General features: G+C 36.0%; 1 protein-coding gene across 1 annotated transcript in view; it reads right to left on the bottom strand.

The window, feature by feature from the left end:
* The window catches only part of KIAA0825, a gene marked incomplete at both ends in the record, with an annotated part of 220,325 nt that overhangs the window by 94,318 nt on the left and 101,248 nt on the right, over nucleotides 1–24,759 (bottom strand). The window contains one exon of the mRNA XM_084278315.1: nucleotides 22,750–22,844. Coding sequence (XP_084134441.1) covers nucleotides 22,750–22,844 — 95 coding nt within the window. The remainder of the gene's footprint in view (nucleotides 1–22,749; nucleotides 22,845–24,759) is intronic.

Genomic DNA, 24,759 nt, shown 5'->3' with positions numbered 1-24,759 from the left:
GGGCTGTTGCCATGGTAACAAGCGATAGCTAGGGATCTCTTGAAAAATATTTTTATTTCAAAATTCAAACTGGAAAATTCTCACTGGATATGGTTCTCGGTTCTAAACGTGTCATATCTAATGATGAATGCAATTAGGAATCCCACCAGTGTTTTAAATAATAAATTAGGCTAATTTTCTAGGCCTGGCATGATGACATACAAATACTAAAAAGGAATCTCTCTTTTTTTTATCCATGACAAAAGACTTAGTAATGACTTTTGTTCTTAGGATTTCAATATTAATTGAATGGTGGAATAGCGATATAGCCGCCTATGTGCCGAAGATGAGAAGCCTAGAGGTAAACTTCTTTTTTTTTTTTTAAAGTACTTCAAGCTGCTCCGATATTTGGTTATTCCATGTAAAAGCAGGTGAAGAAATCATTCTACAAATGCTATAGCAGTTGGTAAATCTCAAAGGATGAAAAATGCCCATAGCCATTTTTAATTACTGAGCATGAAAAAAGGAGAGATGTTGAACATAAGTTTTGTAGGCCCTTACAATCTGAGAATGCCAGGATTTTAGCTCTTACTAAATCTCATTAGAAATACAAGGAAACAATAAAATACCTAACAGTCTAAAGCAAAAAAAAAAAAAAAAGAAAGAAAGAAAGAAAAGAAAAGGGGGCTCTGATGATTAGGCTATGATGGTTTGTAATTAAAATACATATTTTGCACTAATCTGTCTACTATTATTTTCCCTGGAAATTAGCTTCCTGACTTTGGCTTTTAAGATACTGTCTGTCAATGTGCAGTAATAGAGTTTCAGAGTTCTGCTTCAACATATAATTATACTACATTGAAATCCATTGATATTATCATCTTTTATGCTACTTCCAATTAGACTTGTTCCATCTTGAGGGGTCAATCCCTTATATCTCAGCATTCAGGAAAATTCAGTTAAATGTTAAAATTTGACAATTCCCTGGGAAATGAGGTCATGTTTTAAGTACCTCACTCGAAATCTACGGTATATCTGCAGTTGTCATAAGGGGGAAGATAGTTTTAAGAAGTCTCAGAGTCATAATCGCACAGAACGAGTCACAATGTGGTGAAGGAAAACTTAAAAAAACCTCTCCCACAGTATTAATTATGTGAGTCTTATGTACAGATTTACATGGTTAAGATGCTGCTTATTAGGAAGAGAAAACATCCCCCAACTTCCTCTATTTTCTGAATTGCCACTCTTCACTCCCCTGCCTTTTTTTACGTGTGAGGAATTTTATACAGTTTAAATGCATTCTACAGTTTAAAATGATTTTTTTTTACAATATTTCAAACGTTAAAAGGAAAAAAAAAATCAGTAATATTTTGTCACCCGAGAGGAAATCAAGTTTTGCCATTGTCTTCATCAGACTCACACTTTCAGTCTGGGAATATCCCCTATTAAATCAAGGGAAAACAAAGTCCCAGGCCATTGTGAAAGTCCATTTAAGAGCAAAGCATTCTGCTTTACCAGTTTGTTGTCTTCTAATGGTGAGATTACAAAATTAGGCTCTCGATTTGCTTCAAATAATGGATTTTCAGTTCTTAATACAGACTCCTAATGTAGCTGGGTTTTATTTTGTTGCCTTAGAAAGAGACATAAACGAAATTACAAATCACTTTGATTCAATTTAATAAAGTGGTGCTTGTTTTAGAAATACCTAGCGTTATACTTTTGATCATGGTAAATTTTATCTTCTTTTACTTCTACACATGGAAATACCAGCTCTGATGATGGTTTTGAATTATAGATTCTGCATTTTTAATAAAACAGAGGTTGCTTTATGGTAGGAAAAAATATTTTGCACAATGTCATGCAGCGTGAGACAACTGCTGACATGGCTGTCTTTCCAAGCATCACTTATCAGAGAGAAAGGCGACAAGACAACTAACTTCTGGTCAGTGTAAACATTAATAATAGTTAACAGTGTGGAAGAGAAAATGCAATTTATTTTATCTTCATTAGTAGCGTTCATCAAATTGCGGGTTATCGCCCTCTGATTGGATAACGATCAGAGCCATCACCAGGCTGGAGGCAGCCTTGATGTTGACCGCAGAGATGCGCAGACTCTCGTGTCACAGGACTGGGGCACACGTCCCAAAAGGTAACGCCAAGGGGTCCACATCCCCTCCATATAAAACCTACCACCAGTCCTTAACAATCTAATTTCGGAACCGGGTGAATTTATCTTGTCATGGTTGAGAATACAATAGTAACCATATTAGTGCATGAGACTGGATCTGAAAAAGATCATGAAGTCATAACTTATTACATGAAAGCAGGACTGTACACATATTTTGTAAGCCTCACCCACACAGTCCTGCTTTACAAGAAAACGAATCTCTCAGTAGAGGAAGAAATACCTTATGGCAGTCAAAAAGAACTCTTCAAAAATACATTATGCTACCTATTAACAGCAATAGTTCATTATACTTGAAAGGTATTTCAAATAGGATGGGAGATTAGGGACTGATTCTGTATCAATGAAATCAATGCCTAAGCTAGAAAAAAAGATGCGGATGCTCAATTAATTAAGGCGACTCATAAACCAAAATATTTGTTTTAATTTAGCAGATAGGAAAATGTTTTAATCATAGTAAAAGTCAAGATAAACCCAGCATGTATACCACACAGGATTGGATGCTCTGGAAAAAAAATATAAGGCACTGGGTAGATGGAGAAATTTAGATTTATAGATAGTAAAAGATTGTAAGAAATGTGGTGGTGATTCTGTTTTCTGGACTTAATTTCTCTCATTTTATATTGGTGTTTTGTTTTAAATCAGTTCCATCTTGAACTTTCCAACAGAAGAAATTCCATGACTATTAAAAATAGTAGAAGATATTACTGTAATAGGAACTGTGAACTATTCATCATGAAATACAGCTACATAATTAAGATAAAAGCACTGCAATTTACTTCTTTCCAAAATGATTTTGTGAAGATTAGAATGTGTTTTAAAAGTTGCAATAACTTTTGCCTTAAGCACGACCTTGTACTAAAACTACCCAGCCTATCCTATTTTCAGAAAAATCATCTAATCCAAAGATTAATGGATTTAGTGAGACAGACTTTGGACAAGAGCTGGGGTGATGATCTTGTTACAATGGAATAAAAGATCCATTCACTATTAAAATGAATCTCAATCAATATTCAGTAGTATAATCAAAACAAATTGAAAGAATTTCCTTGTACAAAGACTAGTCAGTGGAGAACTTCAATCCATAACTGAATTAATTTCACCTAAACAACCTTTCAGAATTCACACAGTTAGGGAAGAAATTAAATGACACCGAGTGCAGACTGCTGGCAACACAGTCCTGTTTCAGGCTCTTTCAAACAGGACAGGCTTTAAAAAAGTGAAAATAAAAAGTTCACTGGGAAAGCCAGAGTATTGTGGCAAGCTGAAGTCATTCCAATGAGCCACTGCTTTCTACTGATTCCTAGTGAAAACCAAGAAAGTATTTAATGAATGAGTTGATGTCATATTAAAAAGTGTCTGGATAGTAATATTTATTAGAAGACCGCAGAACTACAGGAGATACCACCCTCAGATGATGAACCTGTTAACTGATAAGCTATGTAGAAGAGCAGTGTATTTTTCAGGACGTATTTACGTTGAATTATAAAGTTTTGAAACAGGAAAAACTTCTCAAAATACATTGCAAGTCTGCTTAACCCACGTTTGAACTTGGATATTGCTGCTCGTTCTGAGAATAATTAAAAGTATGCTGAAATGATGAAACAGAAGGAATGGGCATCGCAGAAAACTCTTGTAATTAAAAATGTATTTCATTGTATAGCATTTTTGGTTGAGTGCAACTGTACCTTCCTACAACTTAATTAAAACTTACCTTACCCTTCCATGAGCATGTTCCTAATTTTCTTAGGGGAAAAAACCTGATCTAAGCCACTCACAGTCAGCTCCAAACATTTCTCAGCAACACATTTTCTCCATGTGACTAAAGGCACCAAAGTTACATTCCTGAACTTTAAACCAGAAAATATATTGACGTGGTATTAATGTAATTAAATACATGTTTTAGCTTAACCATCTGCTTAACAGCTTTTTGGAGCTCTTGTCTTACTTAAGCCCTCCGCAGAGGGGTAACTGTTTCCTTCCTATTTCCTAAACTTTTATCTATTTTATAATGTGAGCTCATACAAATTGTACAATGCAAGATTTTAAAATCTCAGTCTATAAATAGGTCAGGATCCACACAGTATTTTTTAAAAACATGGTATAGCAAATATATGTTTTTATCTTTGCATCAAACATTTACTTCCTTGAAAGTATTTAAAGCCAATGGGGATTTTCGTTCTGGTAGACTATGCAACAACCTCGATAGTGTATAGGCACACTTTGCACTCCAGCTGTAGCAGTAAAATTACTGAAACTGTAATTCTCTTAATATTTAAATAATATATTAAAATTTAATTTTCAGCACCTGGAAGAATCTGTTTGTGTGCCAGCAAATGAGGTAGTTGGGCCTGGAGCTCCTATACATATGGGACTCAAAAACAACCTATCACAAATAATTACTAAGCTAGAGCAGCTGTACTCACCACACCAGTCATTTAAAAATCAGGTCAAAGTTGCCTCAATTCTTTTTCCATTTTCAAGGTATTGTGCAAATCAATTCTATAGTCTTCATCCTTCTGCATTTCTCACACGTTAAAGTGATCTTATCAGAGAGTTTTATCATTCCAGATATTCCAGAGATTAAACAGATTTTATGAGAGATTGTAAAAGCATGCAAAGTTGGGGTTTTCTTTTCCCAGCATATCTTTCAAAAATTTAATAGGGCTACAAGAAAATATGAAAATGTGTTTACTGATATTACATCTATTACATGCAGAGATATGTGGCACTACAGCACAATTCACCACAGACACACAGAGACAAAACTATATATATGTATTTTAAAAACAAAATATGTCATCTGGCTAATAAAAAAAAAAAGGATGACTTCTATCATAGAACTAAATTTATTTTCATTATGCCAGTTTTCAGGTGGAAAGTATTTCTTTTAGAACCATTTTCCAAATGATGTCCTTTCAGACACACTTTGTTTTCAAGTGGTTTCAAGAAGTTGCTTTCTAGCAACGACCACCAACTTGTGAAGGAAAGGCCTATGTGTCATCTTTTTACCTCATGCCTGTTCAGAAATTATTTAGAGTAATATAAGCTGACACTGCATTTTTCACCACTTAGAATTTATAACATTTGCACGGAATCTGAAAATCAAAAAAAAGTTGAAAAACATTCAGCTAGAAGTCTTTTTATTCATAATTTTAAAAATATTCTAACCTGCATTCCTATACATAAAAATAAAAAGACCCATAATGAAAACCATATATTTTATAATGACATACATAGAAATAAAACACATTAAACTTCAGGGGGAGAGAACCAAGCATTTATACACTATTACCTTCAATCACTTGAATGCAAGTCATTCATACCACCACTATTGCTAACAAGGCATCCAATTTACTAAACAATGAATATTGAAATTACGTTTAAAAGGTACAAATGACTGTCCAAAGAATGACACTGAAAAATATTAAGTAACAGCTCTACCTCAAGATAAGCCTCACAATTAAAGAGTTTTAATGAAGAGAGCCTTCAAAGGCTAAATCAGGAGGCATTGATTAGATTGCCTCTAACTTTGTGTTTTGACACCTTCGTCTTTCATGGCATTATATTGTCTCTGTGCATCTTACAAAGGAAGCATTTTACTAAGCCCACACATGAACAGGAGACAGCATTGCTTATAAAAGAGACTGTCAAGGGTGTGAGCCAAAATGGGTCTCATTTGGATTTCAAGTGAAGAAAACTCCTAATGCATTTCATTACAATGTATGTGAACCTCTGAAAAGAACGATGGATTGGGATTCTCATCCCTATTAATTTATTGAAATGGATTCAGTTTTTTTCTTGTATATCAAGAGGGACCATGTGTTTCAAGCAAGGTAACAATATTATAGTACCAAATAGCCAAATATGCTATGATGCAGTATTCCTTCTGCGAGATAAAGAGGATGCAATTTTCCTGATAATTGGGATTTGAGTTCAGAAATAAATCCTACAATAGCACAGCAACAAATAAATATTCTTTGTTACTATCAGGTTTAAAGATATGATCAGGAAGCTATGCAACACAGGGATGGATTCAGCCTTTGTTACCATAGCAGGTTTTTACCATTTGAAATCCTGTGCACACACACACCCCACCCCACCCCCCCCACCACACTGTCATTCAAGTATTGACTTTTTATTTCATTGAGGAATTGCGTGTATGATGTAATTAGGATAACACCTATATAAGTCATATTTTATTAAAAGATAGCAGAATGGGATGGAGGAAAGTAAAACTCATCTCAAAAAATTGTAATACATTCCAGATCAACTTAGCTCTAGAAAGATGCTATAGCTGCCATATCACCAATTATCTTATTCATAGTAAAAAAGTTTACATAAATACTTATTTGTCTTTCCTCCCCTCCAACTTTGATAATAAAACCTATAGTCTGCTATTCAAAAACTGTAAATTGTGATTTAACACAAAGAACAAGATATAAATACCTTATCTATGCTGAATAATTTTACTAATATAACAGTATTAAAAATAAGACATATGTTCTCATTGTTTTTAACACCATTAACCTTTAGAAATGATTGATTGTGCTACACCAATAACATTCAGTGAGTTCAAAGCTCATCTATTTTTTATGGAAATCTTACAACCTGCTAGTTAAATTAAAGGTTAAATATACATAAAGTCTTAGAACAAAACATAAAGTATCCCATATGTATGTAGCTCATAAGCAGAGTACACAAACAGACGCATATATAAACCTACCTCCATTTAAAAACCTGTGACCAAAAAAAAACACAAACCCATCAATTGTCACGCAAAAGACTTCAAAGGTGGACTTAAAGAATTTGGTATCTGTGGAACATTACATAAATATGCCTGTTAAGTAAGGAGCCGCCTATTAAGTGAAGAACTCCGCTGACATCACAATTATAAAAGACAAATGTCATCAAAATCGTAATTGGAGACAAAGGCAGGCTTGCTTCCACACATCAATTCTCAACAAGCATTTTACTTGAAGTTAGGAGGAAAGTCCAGGGCCTATTTAACTTGTTCAACAACAATTATGCAAATACATGTATGCCTAACTATTTCACTAATTTTTGTTTTAATGTATAACACAGAGAGGCAGAGATGTATGTGAAGTACACATAGACTCTTTCAGCATAAATTCAATCAGCACATCAAACGCCTTCAGTGTTCATACAAACACAGACAATTTTTATATTTATACGTTTATGTGGTGTACACACGTATGCCCCAGCAACGGAGGAATTAGCAGGAATCTTACATAACAAATTCCAACCCAATCTTAGCAATAAAGGTTGCACATTCCCACCTACAACACCAACACACGCGGACACACGTTGGTTTTATTTTTTTAAGAATAGTCATAATTGAATTAGAATGATGCATGTTCCATATTTTATCTTGACAGCTTCTGTATACTCAGGCAGAGCCCATTAAACGCAAGCGTACAGCAGGTTACTTGTTGAATAATGTATTTCAAGTACTTAAAATTACTAGGGATTTGACTAAGATCTGCACATGAATACATATTTTGGACTTAATTTTCTGCACTGGCATTTCTTCAGCTGAATATACTTTAAATTCTACAATGAACTCAGTTAATATTAGGCTTTTCCAGGACATAACAAAGGTAATAACACTATCTTTACAATATAAACTTTATGACATTATGAATAAAACTGACAAGTGTAAAATTTGATCCATAAACTAAGTGATACACTTATGTTAATTTACCTTTTAAAAGATATTATGTGTTGCTCAGTTTTTTTGACAGGGCTTCCATTCATACTGAAGACATGTTGAAAAACACTATATTTTCTCTCAATAAGGAAAATCACTTTATCCACTATCATTCTCATTCTGTCTCAATAAAAAATCAATCATCAAATACTTGTTTCTAAGTTCTACTTGTTAAACTGCCAATTTATGCATACTGCTCAACTCAAATTCTTTCAAGACTGCTTGCTATTCTTTTTAACGTTTTTTTATAGCGTTCAACTTTTAAAAGAACGTGGAGAAAATAAGACTATATACATATTATAATAATTTTACGTTTAGAAGTTTGCGATCTGATGAGGTTCAGAACCTTCATTTTTATAAGAAAAAAAAAAAAAAGCAACAAACCTAAATCTTTTATGTGGTTTTCAAAGTAATAAAGGTCTGATTGATCCCTCTGACTAAGGCAATTGCATCGGTTGTCTAAATGGTAGTAACGTCAATGTCAGATATGTGGTTATCTTTTCATCTTGGCCTATTCTCAAATGTAAAAATCAAATGTTTGAAGGACATTTCACTGACCTGTTATGGCCTCTGCAACTCTCACACACAATACTACTATTCCTCATATAAGCGCCACATTTTGGATAAAAAAACACCTCATCAATGATGCCTTTGCGACATCTGGCGGTCCTGATTATACATAAACTTTAGGTTCGTGTCTTTGTTGGGTGCTTTCGGGGGCTGTTGGGTGCTTTCAGTATATTATTTTTTTTATCCCATGTATTTATGGATTTGCAAACCTACCGGTATGCAAAACTTTGGTCCAAAAGGCTTGGATACCCCCTAGCGGGGGGACAAAAGCAATCTGGCCTGCAGAAACACAACGAGGCCTACCATGAATCCATGTGGAGCAAAAGGTCACAGATCTTGAGGCGCAGTGACATCATGACAATAAGACACTTTTGAGACAGAAGCTGGCTCATTCTGAATATAAAAAGGACACCGATGAAATTCTCCCACGCATTTAAAACTATAGAGAGAAATAAGCATGCAAAGACCTCGATATAGATGCTTAGCAGAGGAGAGTTAAAGCGTACCTTTAGTTTTCACAATTATAAGATGCCACTGAGAACTTGACAAGTCTGCTCCAGAAGATATAAAAGCTTTATCTTTATGTTATTATCAGATGCTGAGAAAACGCTATTAAAGAAAAAAACTCTCCGTTCACAGGGCGCTCACTCCCTACAACACCCCAGCTCCTTTAAAATTAATTCATTTACACCAAAACGTGTTCCACATGTTTCGGCGTCACTATTTATCATTTCAATAAACTATGAGAAAAGTATTTTAGGCAAAAGAAAAATTATCTTCCGTTCCTCATCCGTCTTCCTAAGCTGTTTCAGTGCAGCAGGAAAAACTCATTCTAATTCCTTTATTACATTAACCACAGGAATATTTGAGATCGAGTTTGTGAAACCATGACTCTGCTAATTCTTAGCCCAGCAGGAGGAATGTGACTGTTGTTTTAACTCTGCCTTTCACTTGCTCTAAAATTTAGCATTCCAAAACAATAGGTGATACACTAACTAAAAGATTAAATGTATGTTACTAAATTGTTTGTTTGTTTTTAAATTAAAGTCAATATTGTATTCTCTTCAGATTAAAATAAAGCACTTCAAAATATATTCATTGAGATACGGAGCATCATTTCTTTATAATCAAGTTTGCTGCCTCATAGTAAATATTCACTTAAATACTTCGCTGCTCTGAAACATGAGCTTGTTCTCCTATAAACAGACATATAGCACGTGTTATTGGCAATCAAGAATAATTTCTAATAAACCATAATGGAATCAAATTGAAAAAGATCGACTCCCAAAGCGGCTCTTGGGACTGGCTGGATTTAACCGACTGTCTAATGGTACAGTTCACTGTTGTCTTATTTTGCAGAACAAAGGAGTCCTGCCCCCCTCAGAATACCTCGTAGGTCCCCCATAAAAGCTATCATTCCACTTTTGATTAAAATTTCTATGGCCTGCATTTTCAGCACGCTTGTGTGAACGAGACACAGACCGTGTACTGTGGGGGAGGTGAAGGTTTGTTTGCAAACCACAGGCCTGCAACCACAGGACGAATAGATGGCCAAATAAACACTGCTAATTCCAGGCAGTCTCCTCCTCAAGCCCCAGAACTGCAAACATGTAATCTAGTCTAATGCGTTGAATTCCACTCATTGTATTGAATTCACACTGACAACTCATTAGATTAAGGATATGAATAAGATGTTTCAGGATTATGTTTTAGTATGGAATAAAAAGATTAATCACTCATTAATCCCCGTGCAGGAAAATTCTGCATGAGACAGCAGAGACAGATTAAAATGGGAAAACTAAATTTGACAAAGTTAAGAAAACACAGTAGAAAATGTCATGAAAAGGCCACCATGAAAAGAAAGAGTTCTCTGTTAATCACTGTAAATGAGGCTGTTAACACGAAATGAAGAAAAATACATCTAGGATTGGTAGGACAGGAGTCAGCAATGTAAAATTCAGGAGTGATATAAAAATAGAACTGACAAGCAAAGCAACCATCGCTCTGTATTCAACAAATATCTATACATGCACAGGGAAGAAAAAGCAAGACACCCCACCTCATCTGTTCCTCACCACAAAATCATAATGGAATGGTTCATAATTTTGGGAGATGGAATACTCTCCTATAAACTACATGGAACAGACCGATTTTATTGAAAAGACAAAGTTACAGTGACAAATCTAATGAATTTCATAAATGGAAAACCATTCTAGTTAAAAGTATGTGGATAGACTCCTTGAAGACACATCTGTTTCTAGAGCTATCATAAAAAAAACCAAACCCAGATTTACCAGGAATTTCACTGATAAGCCAAAAGAATCAGACCGAGACAACACAGTCAGTGAGAACACTACTTAGAATAATTTAAAGTATCTTCATATCAAATGGCATGATAACACAGTGATAAATAGCTCCAAGGTACAATTTCAACACATTCAGGGATTATTTGGTGGAAGAATTGGCAAATAAAAGCAAAAGTTGATGTTGGTACATGCTAATTGAATACAAGAAGCTGAAATAAAAATTAAAACAACTGAGAATTGAGAAGTGGGGATTGTACCACAATGCTGTATTCTGCAGGAGGAGAAAACCCCAGATGATTACATTTATTAGGTTCCATCAAAAAACTGGAGGTCAGAACACCTTAAACTGAGAACATAAAATCTTAGCATTTTACCAAGGCCAGAGGGAACACATACAACTTTCTGAGAATCGTAAGAACAAAATAAATCTCAGAGGTATAAAGAATAAGATTGATTTATTTTGAAATAAGATTTTATTTTTTTTTTTAAATAGGGCTGGAAAACCACTTGCAAAAACAATATAAATTGATTGAAGAATTAGAAGACCATGGTATAAGAACCTTAATTTCTGCAAAGGAAACCAAATCCTCACTGATCTAAGTATCAATAAAGTAAACAACAAATTGACAACGCAGTACCTCTAAAAGCATTAGAGCAACTCCTTTATGTCACTGTAAAATAAGCTGAAGAGCTGAGATCTTAAGAGCTCATGATATCTTAATTTTCTACCAGAAATGTTTACCAAGAATGAAGATAGTATGAAACCCCAAACAAACCTTGTTCTAGGCTTACTACCTTTCCTAATAGGAAAGTAAGAGAGAAAAGCATTGCCCTTTGCCAGCTGACTATCACTGAATCTTTCCTGCTCCAAAAGCTACAGCCTGAAGCTGGTTAACTCACACCAGTTGGTATCAAAACATTCTGTTTCAGGCATATGTCAGAGAAGGATCTTTGAGCCTAACTCCAAAATACCTGAATTTCATGGATCACCTTGATCTCTGACAATTTTGGGTTGAAGTTTAGACACACAGAGGTCAATGATCTCTTTATGACACACAGAGAACAAATGTCCCGGGAACTGATGCTGTACCCATCACCCATGTTCATTCCCTGGGACATTGTTAGCTGTTTGCAGACCCTGGCAAAAGTGAATAGAACTGTTCACTGTAAGTCTAATACATCCAATTTTGAGAGAGCGTTTAATTTGTCAGTGTCTGATAGTAATTGTAATTACTCCTTTTCCTGGAGAGGTCTCATCTTTGGAATCCCATAAAATGCCACTCTGTTTTTGCTAATCTTCAAGGCCCATATGGAATTCTTTAGGAAGTTATTAGAAAGAGGAGACATATTTGCTGTTGGCACTGGCTATTCATATTTGAAAGGCATCGCATGTCTTTTGCTTGTCTTTGTTAATTTGGGTTGATGCTTCAACTAATGCTGAGTAGATTTGGGGACGGGTCTAAAAAATGAGCCTGACCTCAGAATAAGTCATACTTATGACTTGGGCTAAACAGGGAGCTTCTGCTTGTTCCTCTGGGACCACCTTTAGGCGTTGTGGAAGGAGGGAGCTGGTGAACACGTTTCAGCTTGTGGCTATACCATAAAACAACTAGAAAAACGACACTCGCAGCAAGCATCGATTGACTTAATGAACAGAGAGTATGCTTATCAGATGTTCTGTGATCATCATGAGAAGCCCTTGGTCTCCAGATGAGTGTAAGGTGCTGACTATGACTTAATGAAAGTAATAAATAACCTGTGTCTGGCCTACTGGAGAACTACCTTTCCCTCTGTGCACTGCAGTTGCTCCAGAGCAGCCCCAGAGATGTACTGAAGAAGAAGGGTGGGTGGATAGGGGGGATGGAATTAAGGAACACCTACCAAATCAGATCAATGTCTTTACACAGGGCAAAAATGGCGTCTGATGGCCAGCATGCAAAGAGTCAACAAGGTGCCAAATACCATATTGCTAGATCAACCAAAAGTCAGCTCACATCTGAAATTGTGGCTTCTTTCTTTTGGAACAGAAAGCCTGTAAGGCGACTGTTGCATATTTCTTCCCCAAACTAATGTATGCACTATTCAAACACCATTCTTCTTTTATTGGTAAAATTCTGAAAATATTGTATCAAGATTTCTTACACAACGACCACTTTTCCACTGAGCTATGCAAGCGAACACCCGATTGTCTGTGCCTTCATGTTGAGTAAGTACATTAAATGCTATTTCTATAGCATGATCTGACAGTCACTCCATATGAAACAATAAATAATGCAATGTTGAAAATATGAGAGAAGTGAAAGGTAAATTTACTTTTTGAGAGGAGCTACTGCTTAACATTTTTAAAGATTTCTTTTGTACTTGAAAGACAATAAGAAAGCCTTTGATTTTCTATATACCATTTACAGAGGTTTAACTATATATCACATAAATGCTTTCAGTTTTTATCCAAATGTGCTGTTAAATTACCCATGTAATTATCCCAAGAGAAATCATTATACTTTTTTTATTGTTAATTTCATTAACACTTTAGTGGGAAGAGTTTGGTTGTATTTAAATTCAGCTGTCACAGTCTTTATTAGTACAATTAAAGGGATCATTTCTCTATTATTCTAGAGGGTGGTTTTTTTGCGGGGGTGTTTAATTACTGAGTTAAAGCAACAACAGAAAGTTAATGGGCAAAAATACAGGCAATAATCTATGGTCAAACTTGAAAAGAACTACAATTCTCCCTGATCCCAGTAGTAAAATCTGTTTTAAAATACACTGCCATTAAAATGAAATTACAACAGTTCTTTCTAAAATGGGTGACATGACATGACAGCTGCGTATACTTTAACAAGCTCTCCAATACAAGCAGCAGCGCTGCACTGAGTAATCAGATAAAACCTGCTACGGATTTATCTTAAGGACAGGTATATTCAAATATCTGCTTACAGAGCCTTGTAAAGGCAAAGCAGATATCACTTTTGATACATCACCATTATAATACCTTATTAGTTCATCAATAAATGCATCGCCGTTGCTTCCTTGCCTTGTGCGTGCGTTACGGCGATGCTGAGCCAGCAGGCATTGTACTTATACACGGTTCCATTGATTTAAATTGAGTAAGACCAAAATAACGTTGCCACTGACAATCCAGGCATTTAAAAAGTAATAAAATTGGAGGATATAGATTGCAAATTAAAATTAATTTTTAGAGATGAAGTTCAAAACTAAGACAGATGTGCTGAGGAGGGAAACAAGACCACAACAGTCTTATAAAGAAATTTCTCATCCCAGATGAAGGTGGGACACTCTGCTTCAGATTTTAGAGAATTATCATCTTGAGCATCCATATGTAGAAAAAGATGAGAATTATGGAGACCAAGGAATTAGCAAATACAAAAAATCCAAGCAAATTCATATTCATTGCTCCTTGACAGAGTAAAATTAATTTTTATCTGCAGGGAGTACATCAATTTTAAGATAATCTGGGAGAAAAAAAATTAATAGGGAGCTGTAAGACCTCTGACTAGACTTCCCTTCATTCCAGGGGATTCACAGAGTTTAAGGAAGAATGATGTGGAAAAATTGTATGGAGATTTCGTTATTTGGCTTCTTATCATGGGTTTTTTCCTATCAGTGCAGGTGAAAAATCTTGTGCAGGTTGATTAAATAACTAAATCTTCTAAATCATTTCACTTCAAACATTCTATGACCATCTACATTGTAGCACTACAGCACAACTGCATCTTTGTTCCAGGTAATTTTTGTACTAGAGGAAAGGGCTAGAAAACCATGAAGAAGATGGCCATTCATTTATAGGCAGAAAATTCCTGTATTAATATTTATCCCTGTTAGAGCTTTAAGAACATTCTGTGTGTACAAAAATTTGTAATTTACAGTATTAAAGCTATTTACACTTATTGGTGCTATCAGAACTGTGTGTTCTTTTAAATTAAGTTGTTATTGCATTAAAATGGGCAAAAGACAAAACCAGAATGGTTTTATTCTTTTGCTTCCTAAACTAAATAGAATTCCTTGGGGAAAAAAAAAAACCAAACAACAAAACAAAAGAAAGAAATATTTTTGTTTAAAAATAAAATTGATAATGAAAACACACCAGGGTTGCGTTTTTCAACTAAAATCGAAAGACAAAGTTTAAGAATGTTTACAGACGTGTCTAGTTTAACAGTTTCATGTGTTGGATGTGACTTTCACAGTCTGTTGGCAGTTTGCAGGAAAGCCATCACACCTGTGACTTGGTTGTTGATTAATGAGTCTTTCAACTCATCGCTACCATCTGAAGAAGGGCCGTGGCCTTTCTAAGCTTCAGTGGTTTATTCGCCTTCAACTGCAGTCCTACCAAGGTATCTTCCATAAAGAAAATCACACCTGGTTAAGGCTAATGAAAACCTCAATATGTCATTTTCTAGACAAGTCAAAAAGCATGTAAAACTAGACAAAAGATGTATTCAAGCAACATGAATGCAGTTTTGTCATAACCTGTCAATCTAAGGACTAACATAAAAAAAGCTTTCTTCAATGACATTTTCCAGTGTCAACTATTAGAATGACAATTCTGAATTCCCTCTTTGCTACATGATGCATAATGGTTTCCCACCCTTCACAAAGACCACATTTTGTTGTTAGATCCCAGAAAGAAGTTTCAAGGGGGAAAAAAAACCCAAACAAAACCAAAACAACCAAACAGTTTTTCTGGGTCAAGTTATCAGTCAGCATCAGAAATCCCCAAATCAGAGCCTGTGTGTAGATTTTAAACTCACTGCTCACAATGACAGTACCCTTTAAAAGCATATGTGAAACTGCCCAACTTTGATGTGTCTTCAAAACTGTATCATGACTGTAAAACTTTCAAGGTCAGCTTGACTTTGAGAACTAGGCCTGAGGAAGAGGCAGGAAGATCTTTGGAACTGCCATCCTTTCTCAAGGAATTAGCTTTCAAACCAGGCAGGACAGAGGAATTTCATCCAGGAAAGCCACGTGAGACAGCCAATAACCTGTGGGAAAGCTGTAATTCCAAGAGAGAGCAGATAGAGCTGCAAACGTCTGTTATCTGCACAGTAGCAGCCACCAGTCCTTACTTCTTGCTTTGTGGTAGCACCAACAAATGTTTGGAGGTCAAGACAAAGCACACAGTTGCTCCCTATTTGCTCTGATGGGCCTACCATTTCCTAAGACAACTACAAGATAATTCAAATTAGCTAAACGATTAAGTGTAACTAAGCCACCTCCCCTTAGTTGCCACCTAGGACTGTGTACATCAACAGTTTCCACAGATCAGCCACTGTATGGTAGCTTTTTATCTTAAAATTTAGTCAAAAGAGCTAGTTTTTACTCTTGGCTTTGCTACAGACTAATTTTGCAGTGCAGAGGAAACCTTAAAGGTGACTTGCAGGACCAGATTTTCCATCTGTTTAACTTTGATATTAATACTTCCCCCTCTACCTTACAGGGGATTTGCATGTCTCAACTCATTACAGCTTGCAAAGAAATTGAGATCCCTATATGGAAATTGAATTACTCTGCATTACTAGCACTTCGCTGAAAATCCCTTATCTAAAAGAAGCAGAAGGAAGAAACAAGGGGTTGGTGGGCAAAACAGACTTTAACTTGTTGGCTTGTGTCCTGTAGCCTCTTCCTTTATAGGTGTAGCAGGAAAACCTAGACATGAGATGAGTACCTCAGCCAGTGTGTACAGTTGGCGTAGTCAGTACTTTGCATGCATTTATCCACATTTAGAGCTTTGTACACACTTATGATCACTATATATCCATTTAGACTGAAAGGTTGGGCCAGAAAAGCTCAGAAAGAGGAAGGGGAAAAGAACAGATAAGAAGACAAACATGATTATCTCCACTTATAAATCCGTTGTGAGCAACAGGATGTGAGACAGAGTTGAAAGGAAGGCAAATTATTTGCAGATGAAAGGAAGTGTCTATTTTTAAGGAAAGGCAGCCAGGTCACAGGATGCCAGTCACCGGGTTAATTAGACAGTGACATAAAATGTCAAAGTGTCACACTTCCAATGTGTGTCACACTTCCAATATTTTTTGTATACTGCAACCACAAATATCTAGTTATGAAGATCTCTCTATATGCACACACTTTTAAAGAAAGCAATTAAATGTCAATCCTAACAATAAAATCATATATGCGTTTTTAACACGAATACATCACATTTACTTAGCATTTCCATCAAAACATATCAAGGGGTACAGAAACGTGGGCAAATGTTACCTAATTTTAAATGGGAAAACCAAGATACAGTGAGACATCATTAGAAGAACAAGGTTCAGCTTGCAGGCCTGTGCTCTAGCCACTAAGCTATGCTTAAGATGCTTTTGAATGCAAAACATGTATTGCCAATACCATTCCTTGTTTTTCTCCCCCTTTTTTCTAGAGGCCAGGTTTGAGCAATGGAAATAGCTTCAAATTAGAATGAAACCTTATTTAAGCAATTTCATAGCTGTTAGCACAAAGAGAGCTAAGAAGTACATGTTTCCATATCCTATGTAGGCAAAGGCCTCATCATAAAGGTCTTCCAAGTATTAAAATGAGCTCACATTAACTAAGGTTAACTGGGATATGGCAGTCCCTCCCTTTTCAGCATCTTTTGTTGGAGATTGTTGTTGAAGAATATTGTTTTATTCATGGATTCATCACCATATCTGCAGGAGAGAGAGAGAGAGACTGCTAACAACCAGAAAAGTCTAAAGTGTGCTGCATATGGGAAGTCTCACCTTTAGCCTCACTCACTTGTGAAATTCATGCTACAACAGTATACATAATAGTGGCTGGAGTGGCATTCAAACAGTGTGTAATACAGGGCACTGTCTCCCCCTTGCTTACCCATCTACATTCTGCCACCAGCGCTTTAAAACTGCCAGGCAAGGAGCTAAGCCTACTTCTGACAGATCCTCTGAGGTCAGAGTACAGTTTCATTAGCTATGTCAGAAGAGGACAAGTAGACAGAGGATAATCCTTATGTTGACGGATGTGACATATACCTTGTTATTGACCAACTCATTTATGGAAAAGGGTCCTTGCTTATCCAGAAAGGTCAAAATCAGATTTCCTTCAAAATCCCTGTGGATTTTTTTCTTTGGTACATCCAGCACTAGGGTCTAAACCTGACTCTCTGATCAACCAAGAGATGCGTAGCAATGGATTAATGCTTTTCACCCTCCTCTTTTGCTGTAGGAACAAAGGGATAGTGTCTTTCATAGCCAAGCACTCCAGACAGCCTGTTCTCAGGCACACTGCAAGGAAATCCATTATAATCTCACCAAGCAGGTGGCGATTACTGCAGTATTAATGGCACCCCAGTTCTACACCAACACATCATTAATAGTTGACTTGTAGCCATAACAACAACATGGGTTTCCAATATCCAGCAATTTGGATACAAAAAGGTCTAGCAGCATCCACAGTTTAGGAGAAGGACTGACTGACATATCCAAAAGTACGCTGGCCATAACTCCAGCATCCTCTGCTACACAGGTCTTGTCATCACACCAGTGACTGTGATTTGAGCATTCGTCTCTTCCACAAAAAGAGAATTGTTAGAGAACTTCCTACCATTTCATGCCCCGGGCACTTTCACTCATTTCTTAGACTCTGGCTTTTGTAGAATTACATGAAAAAAAAAAAAAAGGAAAAATATCCTTCATAGACAACAAAGCCCATGCAGTTTGCTGACATTCCTTTCAATTTCAAAACTACATAATACATTTTTTCCATGTGTTGATAAACTAGATTTTAAAAGAGCATTTTCTGGATATCTAGATAATCAACAACACAATGAATATAAACATTTTCTATAAATAGTTCACCATATGGCTACCATTCTCAGCAGATGGTGTCTGTGTATCCACTAGAATATACAAGAGCTATGCAGATTTTGCCCTGCAATCATTCAAAATTCTAAACAAGAAATTTTGACTTAATTTTGTTTTTTATTAAGCTTAATCAATGGCAAAACATATAATTTTATCACCTAGCTCTAGTATTTCTTTGCAAAATTTATTTGCAAAAGGCAAGGAGACAGTCCTCATGCAGGCAAAGGGATTTAAAAAAAGAAATAAAAAAGAAAAAAAGAAAAAAAGGGAGAGACACTAGGTATAATATCAGCTTCGACAGCATAAAAGGATCTTAATCTTGGGGCAGCACCCTGCTGCCAAGTATAACCTTTACCTTCCTAAAAAGCAGTTTTGCTTGCAAAAAGCTGACTAAACTATATATATATATATAAAAAAAAAAAGCTGGACTGCAAAGAATGTGAGGCTTGGTGTATATTTTGCAGCAGACCTTACAAGAAAGCCTACATATTTTATCTACTTTTAGCAGAAAACTAACTTATTAATTCTTTATAGTTTCCTTAAAGCCAATATATAATCAATTCCAGATGTTCTACTCTGCATCGAAAAGCTGCTCAGCAGCTGAGGGTCTTTATCAAAGGAACACATGACTGGAAGTCAACCACTTGATCCATTAGGCTCATATCACTGTGCAAAAAATTTCTGGAAAAGTCTTCCTGAACTACACTGGTTTATCTATTGGAAATCATCTTCTAATTTCCAGACTAGATGTTTTCCAGGGAATTTCTTATCCGCTTATCCATATTGGCTTTAACTTGCATGATTTTTCTAACTTGGCTTGGTTGTTTCTCATGATTACAATCAGTGGGACATAGGTAGTCTCTACAGCAATGTACTCAATGCACCTCAAAGTCCTGTAGAACAGCAGAAGAAAGGCCACATCTCAAACCCATCTTGCAGCTATGTACATGCTGGTGAGCAAAGAGATGGTCCCTGCCATATAAACAGTGTGCTCAGCAATACAAGCTGGGGAGAGGAGGAGGAAGGGGGACATTTGGGGTTATGGCATTCAAGTAACTGCCACGTGTGATGGAGCCCTGTTTCCAGGAAGCGGTTGGGACAGGAAGAAGTGAATGAATTCCTTGCTTTGCCAACATGCATGGCTTGGCTTCACTTATTAGCCATCTTTATCTCAACCCAGGAGTCTTAGCATCTTGGCTGTTCTGATTCTCTCCCCCATACCCCTGGAGGGAGGGTGAGTGAGCAGCTGGATGGGGACTTAGCTGGTGACTGGGCTCAACTCACCATGGTCACTAAAGCATTTTCAAGTGTGGTAACATGCACAGGGACTTGAAAAGAAGACATCACAGTTGAAAAAATAAGCTGCAGAAATGGTTTCAATATGACAATAAAAATTTTTCCTTTACAAGCAGGACAGGGATTAACAGTTGAGATACACAAGAATTAAATAACGACATGCACATGGTCTTCATGTCTTAATATATGTACTAGAGGTAAGGAACTCCCATTGGTACTGCAATATCTAAGAATGTACAAAGGTTTGTTTTAGGTTTAAGATACTGCTTACTGCTCAGCTTTAATAGCCTTTCCTGATCGCGTTCTCTTTCATAACCTTGAAAAAAATACAACATCAGTAACTATCCAAATCTTCAGTTTGAAAAAATTCCTAAAGATTTTTACTTTGAGGATCACAGGAATGCATTGCTTAGATTCACGTGCTCAGGTAGAGTCAACAATGAGTAGTACACAACAATTCATTCCCTTTTTTAACCAGTCCTAAAAGCCTTTTACTTTCCCCTAACCACCAACCAATTAATTTGCCTACCTCTTGCTGGCTCTGGGACAATGCTCCCATAACCCCCTCCCACCTAACTCAGTCATTAACTAGGTTAGGGGAGCATTTCCCTTGTAAATGAGTCCCCTAAGTGTTTTAACTTTTTTTTCCAACCAAAGAGAGAGCAGAGCATACTTATTTTACTTTGTAGGCAATGGAGAGTGTTTCTCTTTAAGTATAAAAAGAAAATAGACAGTAGACCCCAATATCATTGTGAACAGCTAAAAGTATTTTCAGCATGCATGGAAGTAACTGATCAGGAAAAGCTTTAGCATGCGTTAAACTAGCAATTGAGCTATGGCATCCCATGCTACAAACTGACTGTCCTGACTCTTTTGAAGGACTGTCCTTAGTTTTAAGTCATCTCAAGAGGAAAACAGTTGAAACAGAATGGGTCCATCCTAAGAGAGGAGTCAAAATAATCCCACACACCCATTCAGCTTGAACTTTAACTCCTGGCCACGTGGAAGGCTGAGAGTTACACAGTTTTAGGAAGGAGCATAAATCACCTAAAGATAGGTCTCACTTAAGGCACTGCACAGCCTACTTGAGTAGCCACAAGACCTGCTTGAAGTGGCCTCCTAGCCAGTTGGAAAACAGGAGGAGACAAACTTCAGCCATGCTGAAAAGAAAATCATGTGAAGACAAGCTGTGTTGGAGACACAGATCACCAGGGCAGACATCGGATTAGCAATTCTACTCAATGATCACAATGGGTTTCAACGATCCGTTGGTCTGTGGAGGGGTATAAACAATAAATCCATGAGCCAATCATTAATGGCTTGCATAATGTCACTTCTAGATGAGAATTTCCCTATCACATTGAAGGGCAATGAATTTTCAAATTAGGAAGGATGACAACAATTAGGGCACCTATTAAATAAAATTTTTAAAGAAGCAACAATAGTTGATATGACAAAGATGTGAAACACAGAGAAGGACAGAGAAGGCATATACATGACTTTTTCCTAAACTCTATAAAGAGATCAAAAGAAAAAATTAAATGTGTTTCAAGATACTAGAGAAGATTAAATGTCCACAGAAAACGTTCCCTCTGCAAATCACAGCAGTCCTCTCTGCTCCCTTTGGCTCATATTGATGACATCAACATAAAGGGAATTCATGAGCCAGCTTGAGTCTAAGACTTTCTATTAGAATCTCTTTGAAAAGGGCAAACTACTTCATTTTTAATGAAGGACAAGTGTTAGCAATCAGCAGGAGAACTATCAAAGAAAAAAATTAGCACTGAATTGTCTCTGTCATTTAACATAAAAATGACATTACTGGTACAGACCAAGAAGCCCATGAAGTTCTACGTTCTGTCTGGTAGTGGGTAACAGAGGACATAAAGAGGAGAACTGAGTGGCACTTTTTTGCCAGCATCATTACTTTGTGCAACTGAAATTAGCTACATTAGGAAATAAGGCTAGAAATAGACTGTAAAAACATTATATATATGAATTGAAGGAAGAATTAAATGTTTAAGACTGTTAGCAATAAATTGAGAAAACAGCTTAAAAACCATAAAAGCATTTTTTGACATGCAAATTAACACACTTTTGAAATTATCACTCTGGTTTCTACATAGAGAACAAGTTCTGTTTAAAAGAAAAATGATATGAACCTATTAAGTGTCATCATCAGGAGGATTCAGAAATTAGAAGGGAATATTAAACTTCTTATTTTGCAATATATAAGTTTGCCAGTTTTCACAAGGATGTAAGTGGCAAATATTTTAGGAAAACACCCATTTCTCCACCTACAATTTTCTAATTAATCAAGTAGCAGTTCTGTATTAAATACATCTGGTTATTGATTAAACAGTTAAATTTTACAACCTAACAAAGTGTTACAAAATTAAAAGAAGTTCCATTAGTTATAAACTATTAAAGAAACCCTTTCTGTTTCTATCACACTTGTCATGCCCCCAACTGAATTTAAGAGTCACTGCAACTTCAATAAATGTGCTGTAAGTTCTGTGCTATACAGCTGAAATATCCCTGAGCAGTGCAGGTCTGTAAAAGTTACTAATTTATTTTTAAAGCACAAATTAAGGGCAATATCAACATATATTCACATCTCAGACAGAAAGACAATATTAGGTTCCTCAAAATAGGAACTGAAATCCATCTATGATTCCTATTGATGAAATGCAGTAGACCATAAGTATCCATTTTAAAATTTCATATTTAAAAATAAAATTTATTTTATAAACATCAGCATTAAAATCTTTGTGTAATGACTATTATAAAGTAAGAAAGACAACAGAGAAGTGCAATTATTTGCCAAAATCCCATTACCTGTGTGCCAGCAATACCCTGAAGGTCATCTCATTCAGTCCCAAATAACTTGGCAGCAAGTTTGACCAATCCCAGTTCCACTCAGTAATGGTTGACTGTTGATACATGGCAAGAAGCTATTGTTAGTTATTAATCAGTGTTAATATGATCAGTAAATTAAAGCTCCAGCTGTGATATACTAACCAAGAAGGAGGGGGGTCTAGAACAAGGACTTAGACAGATGATATCAATCATGTCCACAGAAGAAGGTTTTTATTCCAATAAGACAGCAATTAATTTATAAATCCATTTGGGGATGTAGCCATTATTTATAAAAAGATAAATCAATTTTTTGAACCGTTATTCTTCCAACTGTTAATGGCATTCTGCCCAACCACTTTGTCTGAGAGCTTGACTCTTTGTTTGAAAAGCAAAATAATTGGCAACTTTTTATGTAACAGCAATTTACAATTTCTGCTGTTAGGAAAAAGTTTAGCATGAAAAACAGCATAGCTAGTATTCAAGATGTAACCTGTATGGTAATTAGAGTGATGGTTTACTTCTTTATAGTTTTGTAAGGCACTCCAGTCACCAGATGGTTATTATAAACAGCAGTAAGTCTAGAGAATATGAACAAATATAACTCCATATTGCTTATTTAATAAATAAAAGCAATCTACTATAATGGGGGGAGACAAAAGACCACACACAACATTCTCATGGTTACAAGATTGTAGCTCCTGTTGCATAATATTAATTTTCGTTGTCAGTAATGGTCAAGTAGTGACTACAATTCAACTTTCTTGGGAAGAAACAATTAAAAAAAAATTGTTGTAACTCTAGAATAGCATTGAGTAGTTTAAACAAAAAAAAAAAAAACCCACTGAAAAACAAGCAGGTCAAAACAATGGACATAAACATGAATGGAAAGAGTAAAGTATCTTGTAGTGGATGTTTTTTTCTTGCTGACAGTGCTTGGTTCTTCTGGGAGAGCTAAACCAGTGTAATCCCTCCCCCTTCCTTCCATCTTTATTTTATTCTCTTCCTTATTCTAATTTAATTTTCTTCCTAACCCTCCTTTTGGCATCCACTTAAAAGTAGTGTAGAAAAATAAAGATGAAATGGAAAGTAAGAAAGCGACACATTGGTGGCTAAAGAAAGATTAATATAGTGTGAAAGGGGAAAGCAAATGAAGAAGTAATAGTGAACAAGATACACAAGAAATAAGGGAAAGAGTCAAATGAGAGAACGATGGGAGTATAGGAACACGGGGAGAAAATAGGCAGCTATTCCACACACTGAATTAAATACAGACCAATAACTATGGAGAAATTACTTGTGTAATCAAGAGGGGTAAGAAAGGGAAGCTAAACAGCTGGTAGGAACAGCCATAATAACAAACAGGAAAGTATTTAAGCATATCAGATAGAAATTCAGTTCACTAGACTGATCAGTTCTGCGAAAAAATAAAGGATCAGTCTGAAAAAAAGTCAGTTCAGGAAAGCAAAAAAATCACTTCTTTGTAGCATTTTTCTTCGTTCCTACTGTTGAGTTGTTGCATAGGCAAGGCTTAATCTTATTAGACAATAGAGGAGCAGCAGCACTGGCAGAGACTGAGGTGTCAGGACAAATTGATAAAATCAAGAGCAACAAGTTACTAGGAGCAGATGGTGATTATTCAAGATTTTTACAGGAATGTAAGAATGAAGTGGCTGAATTGTTAACAGAAATGACACGCTTCCTAGAATCAGCTACTGCACTAGAGGGTGGGAAGGTAAGAAATTTACATATCATTAATAAAAATGCTAGAGTTGATCTCAAAATAGCGGTTCAGTGGCCTTTGTTTCAGGATCAGTAGAATTCGTGGAAAGTATGATCAAGTATCTTGCTGAATTTGACACGATAGGCACAAGTTAGCAAAACTTCAGAAGAGGATGTCAACCACCCTAATGTACCGCAATTTTTGCATATACCAACAAACAACACATGGAATGTTTACTACAAATTATCTTTCAGATAGCTTTTGAAATA

This window comes from Gallinula chloropus, assembly GCF_964237585.1.
Source record: "Gallinula chloropus genome assembly, chromosome: Z".
NCBI lineage: Eukaryota > Metazoa > Chordata > Aves > Gruiformes > Rallidae > Gallinula > Gallinula chloropus.
The sequence above is the reverse complement of the archived record's forward strand: the minus strand, read 5'-3'. Positions and strand labels throughout refer to the sequence as shown.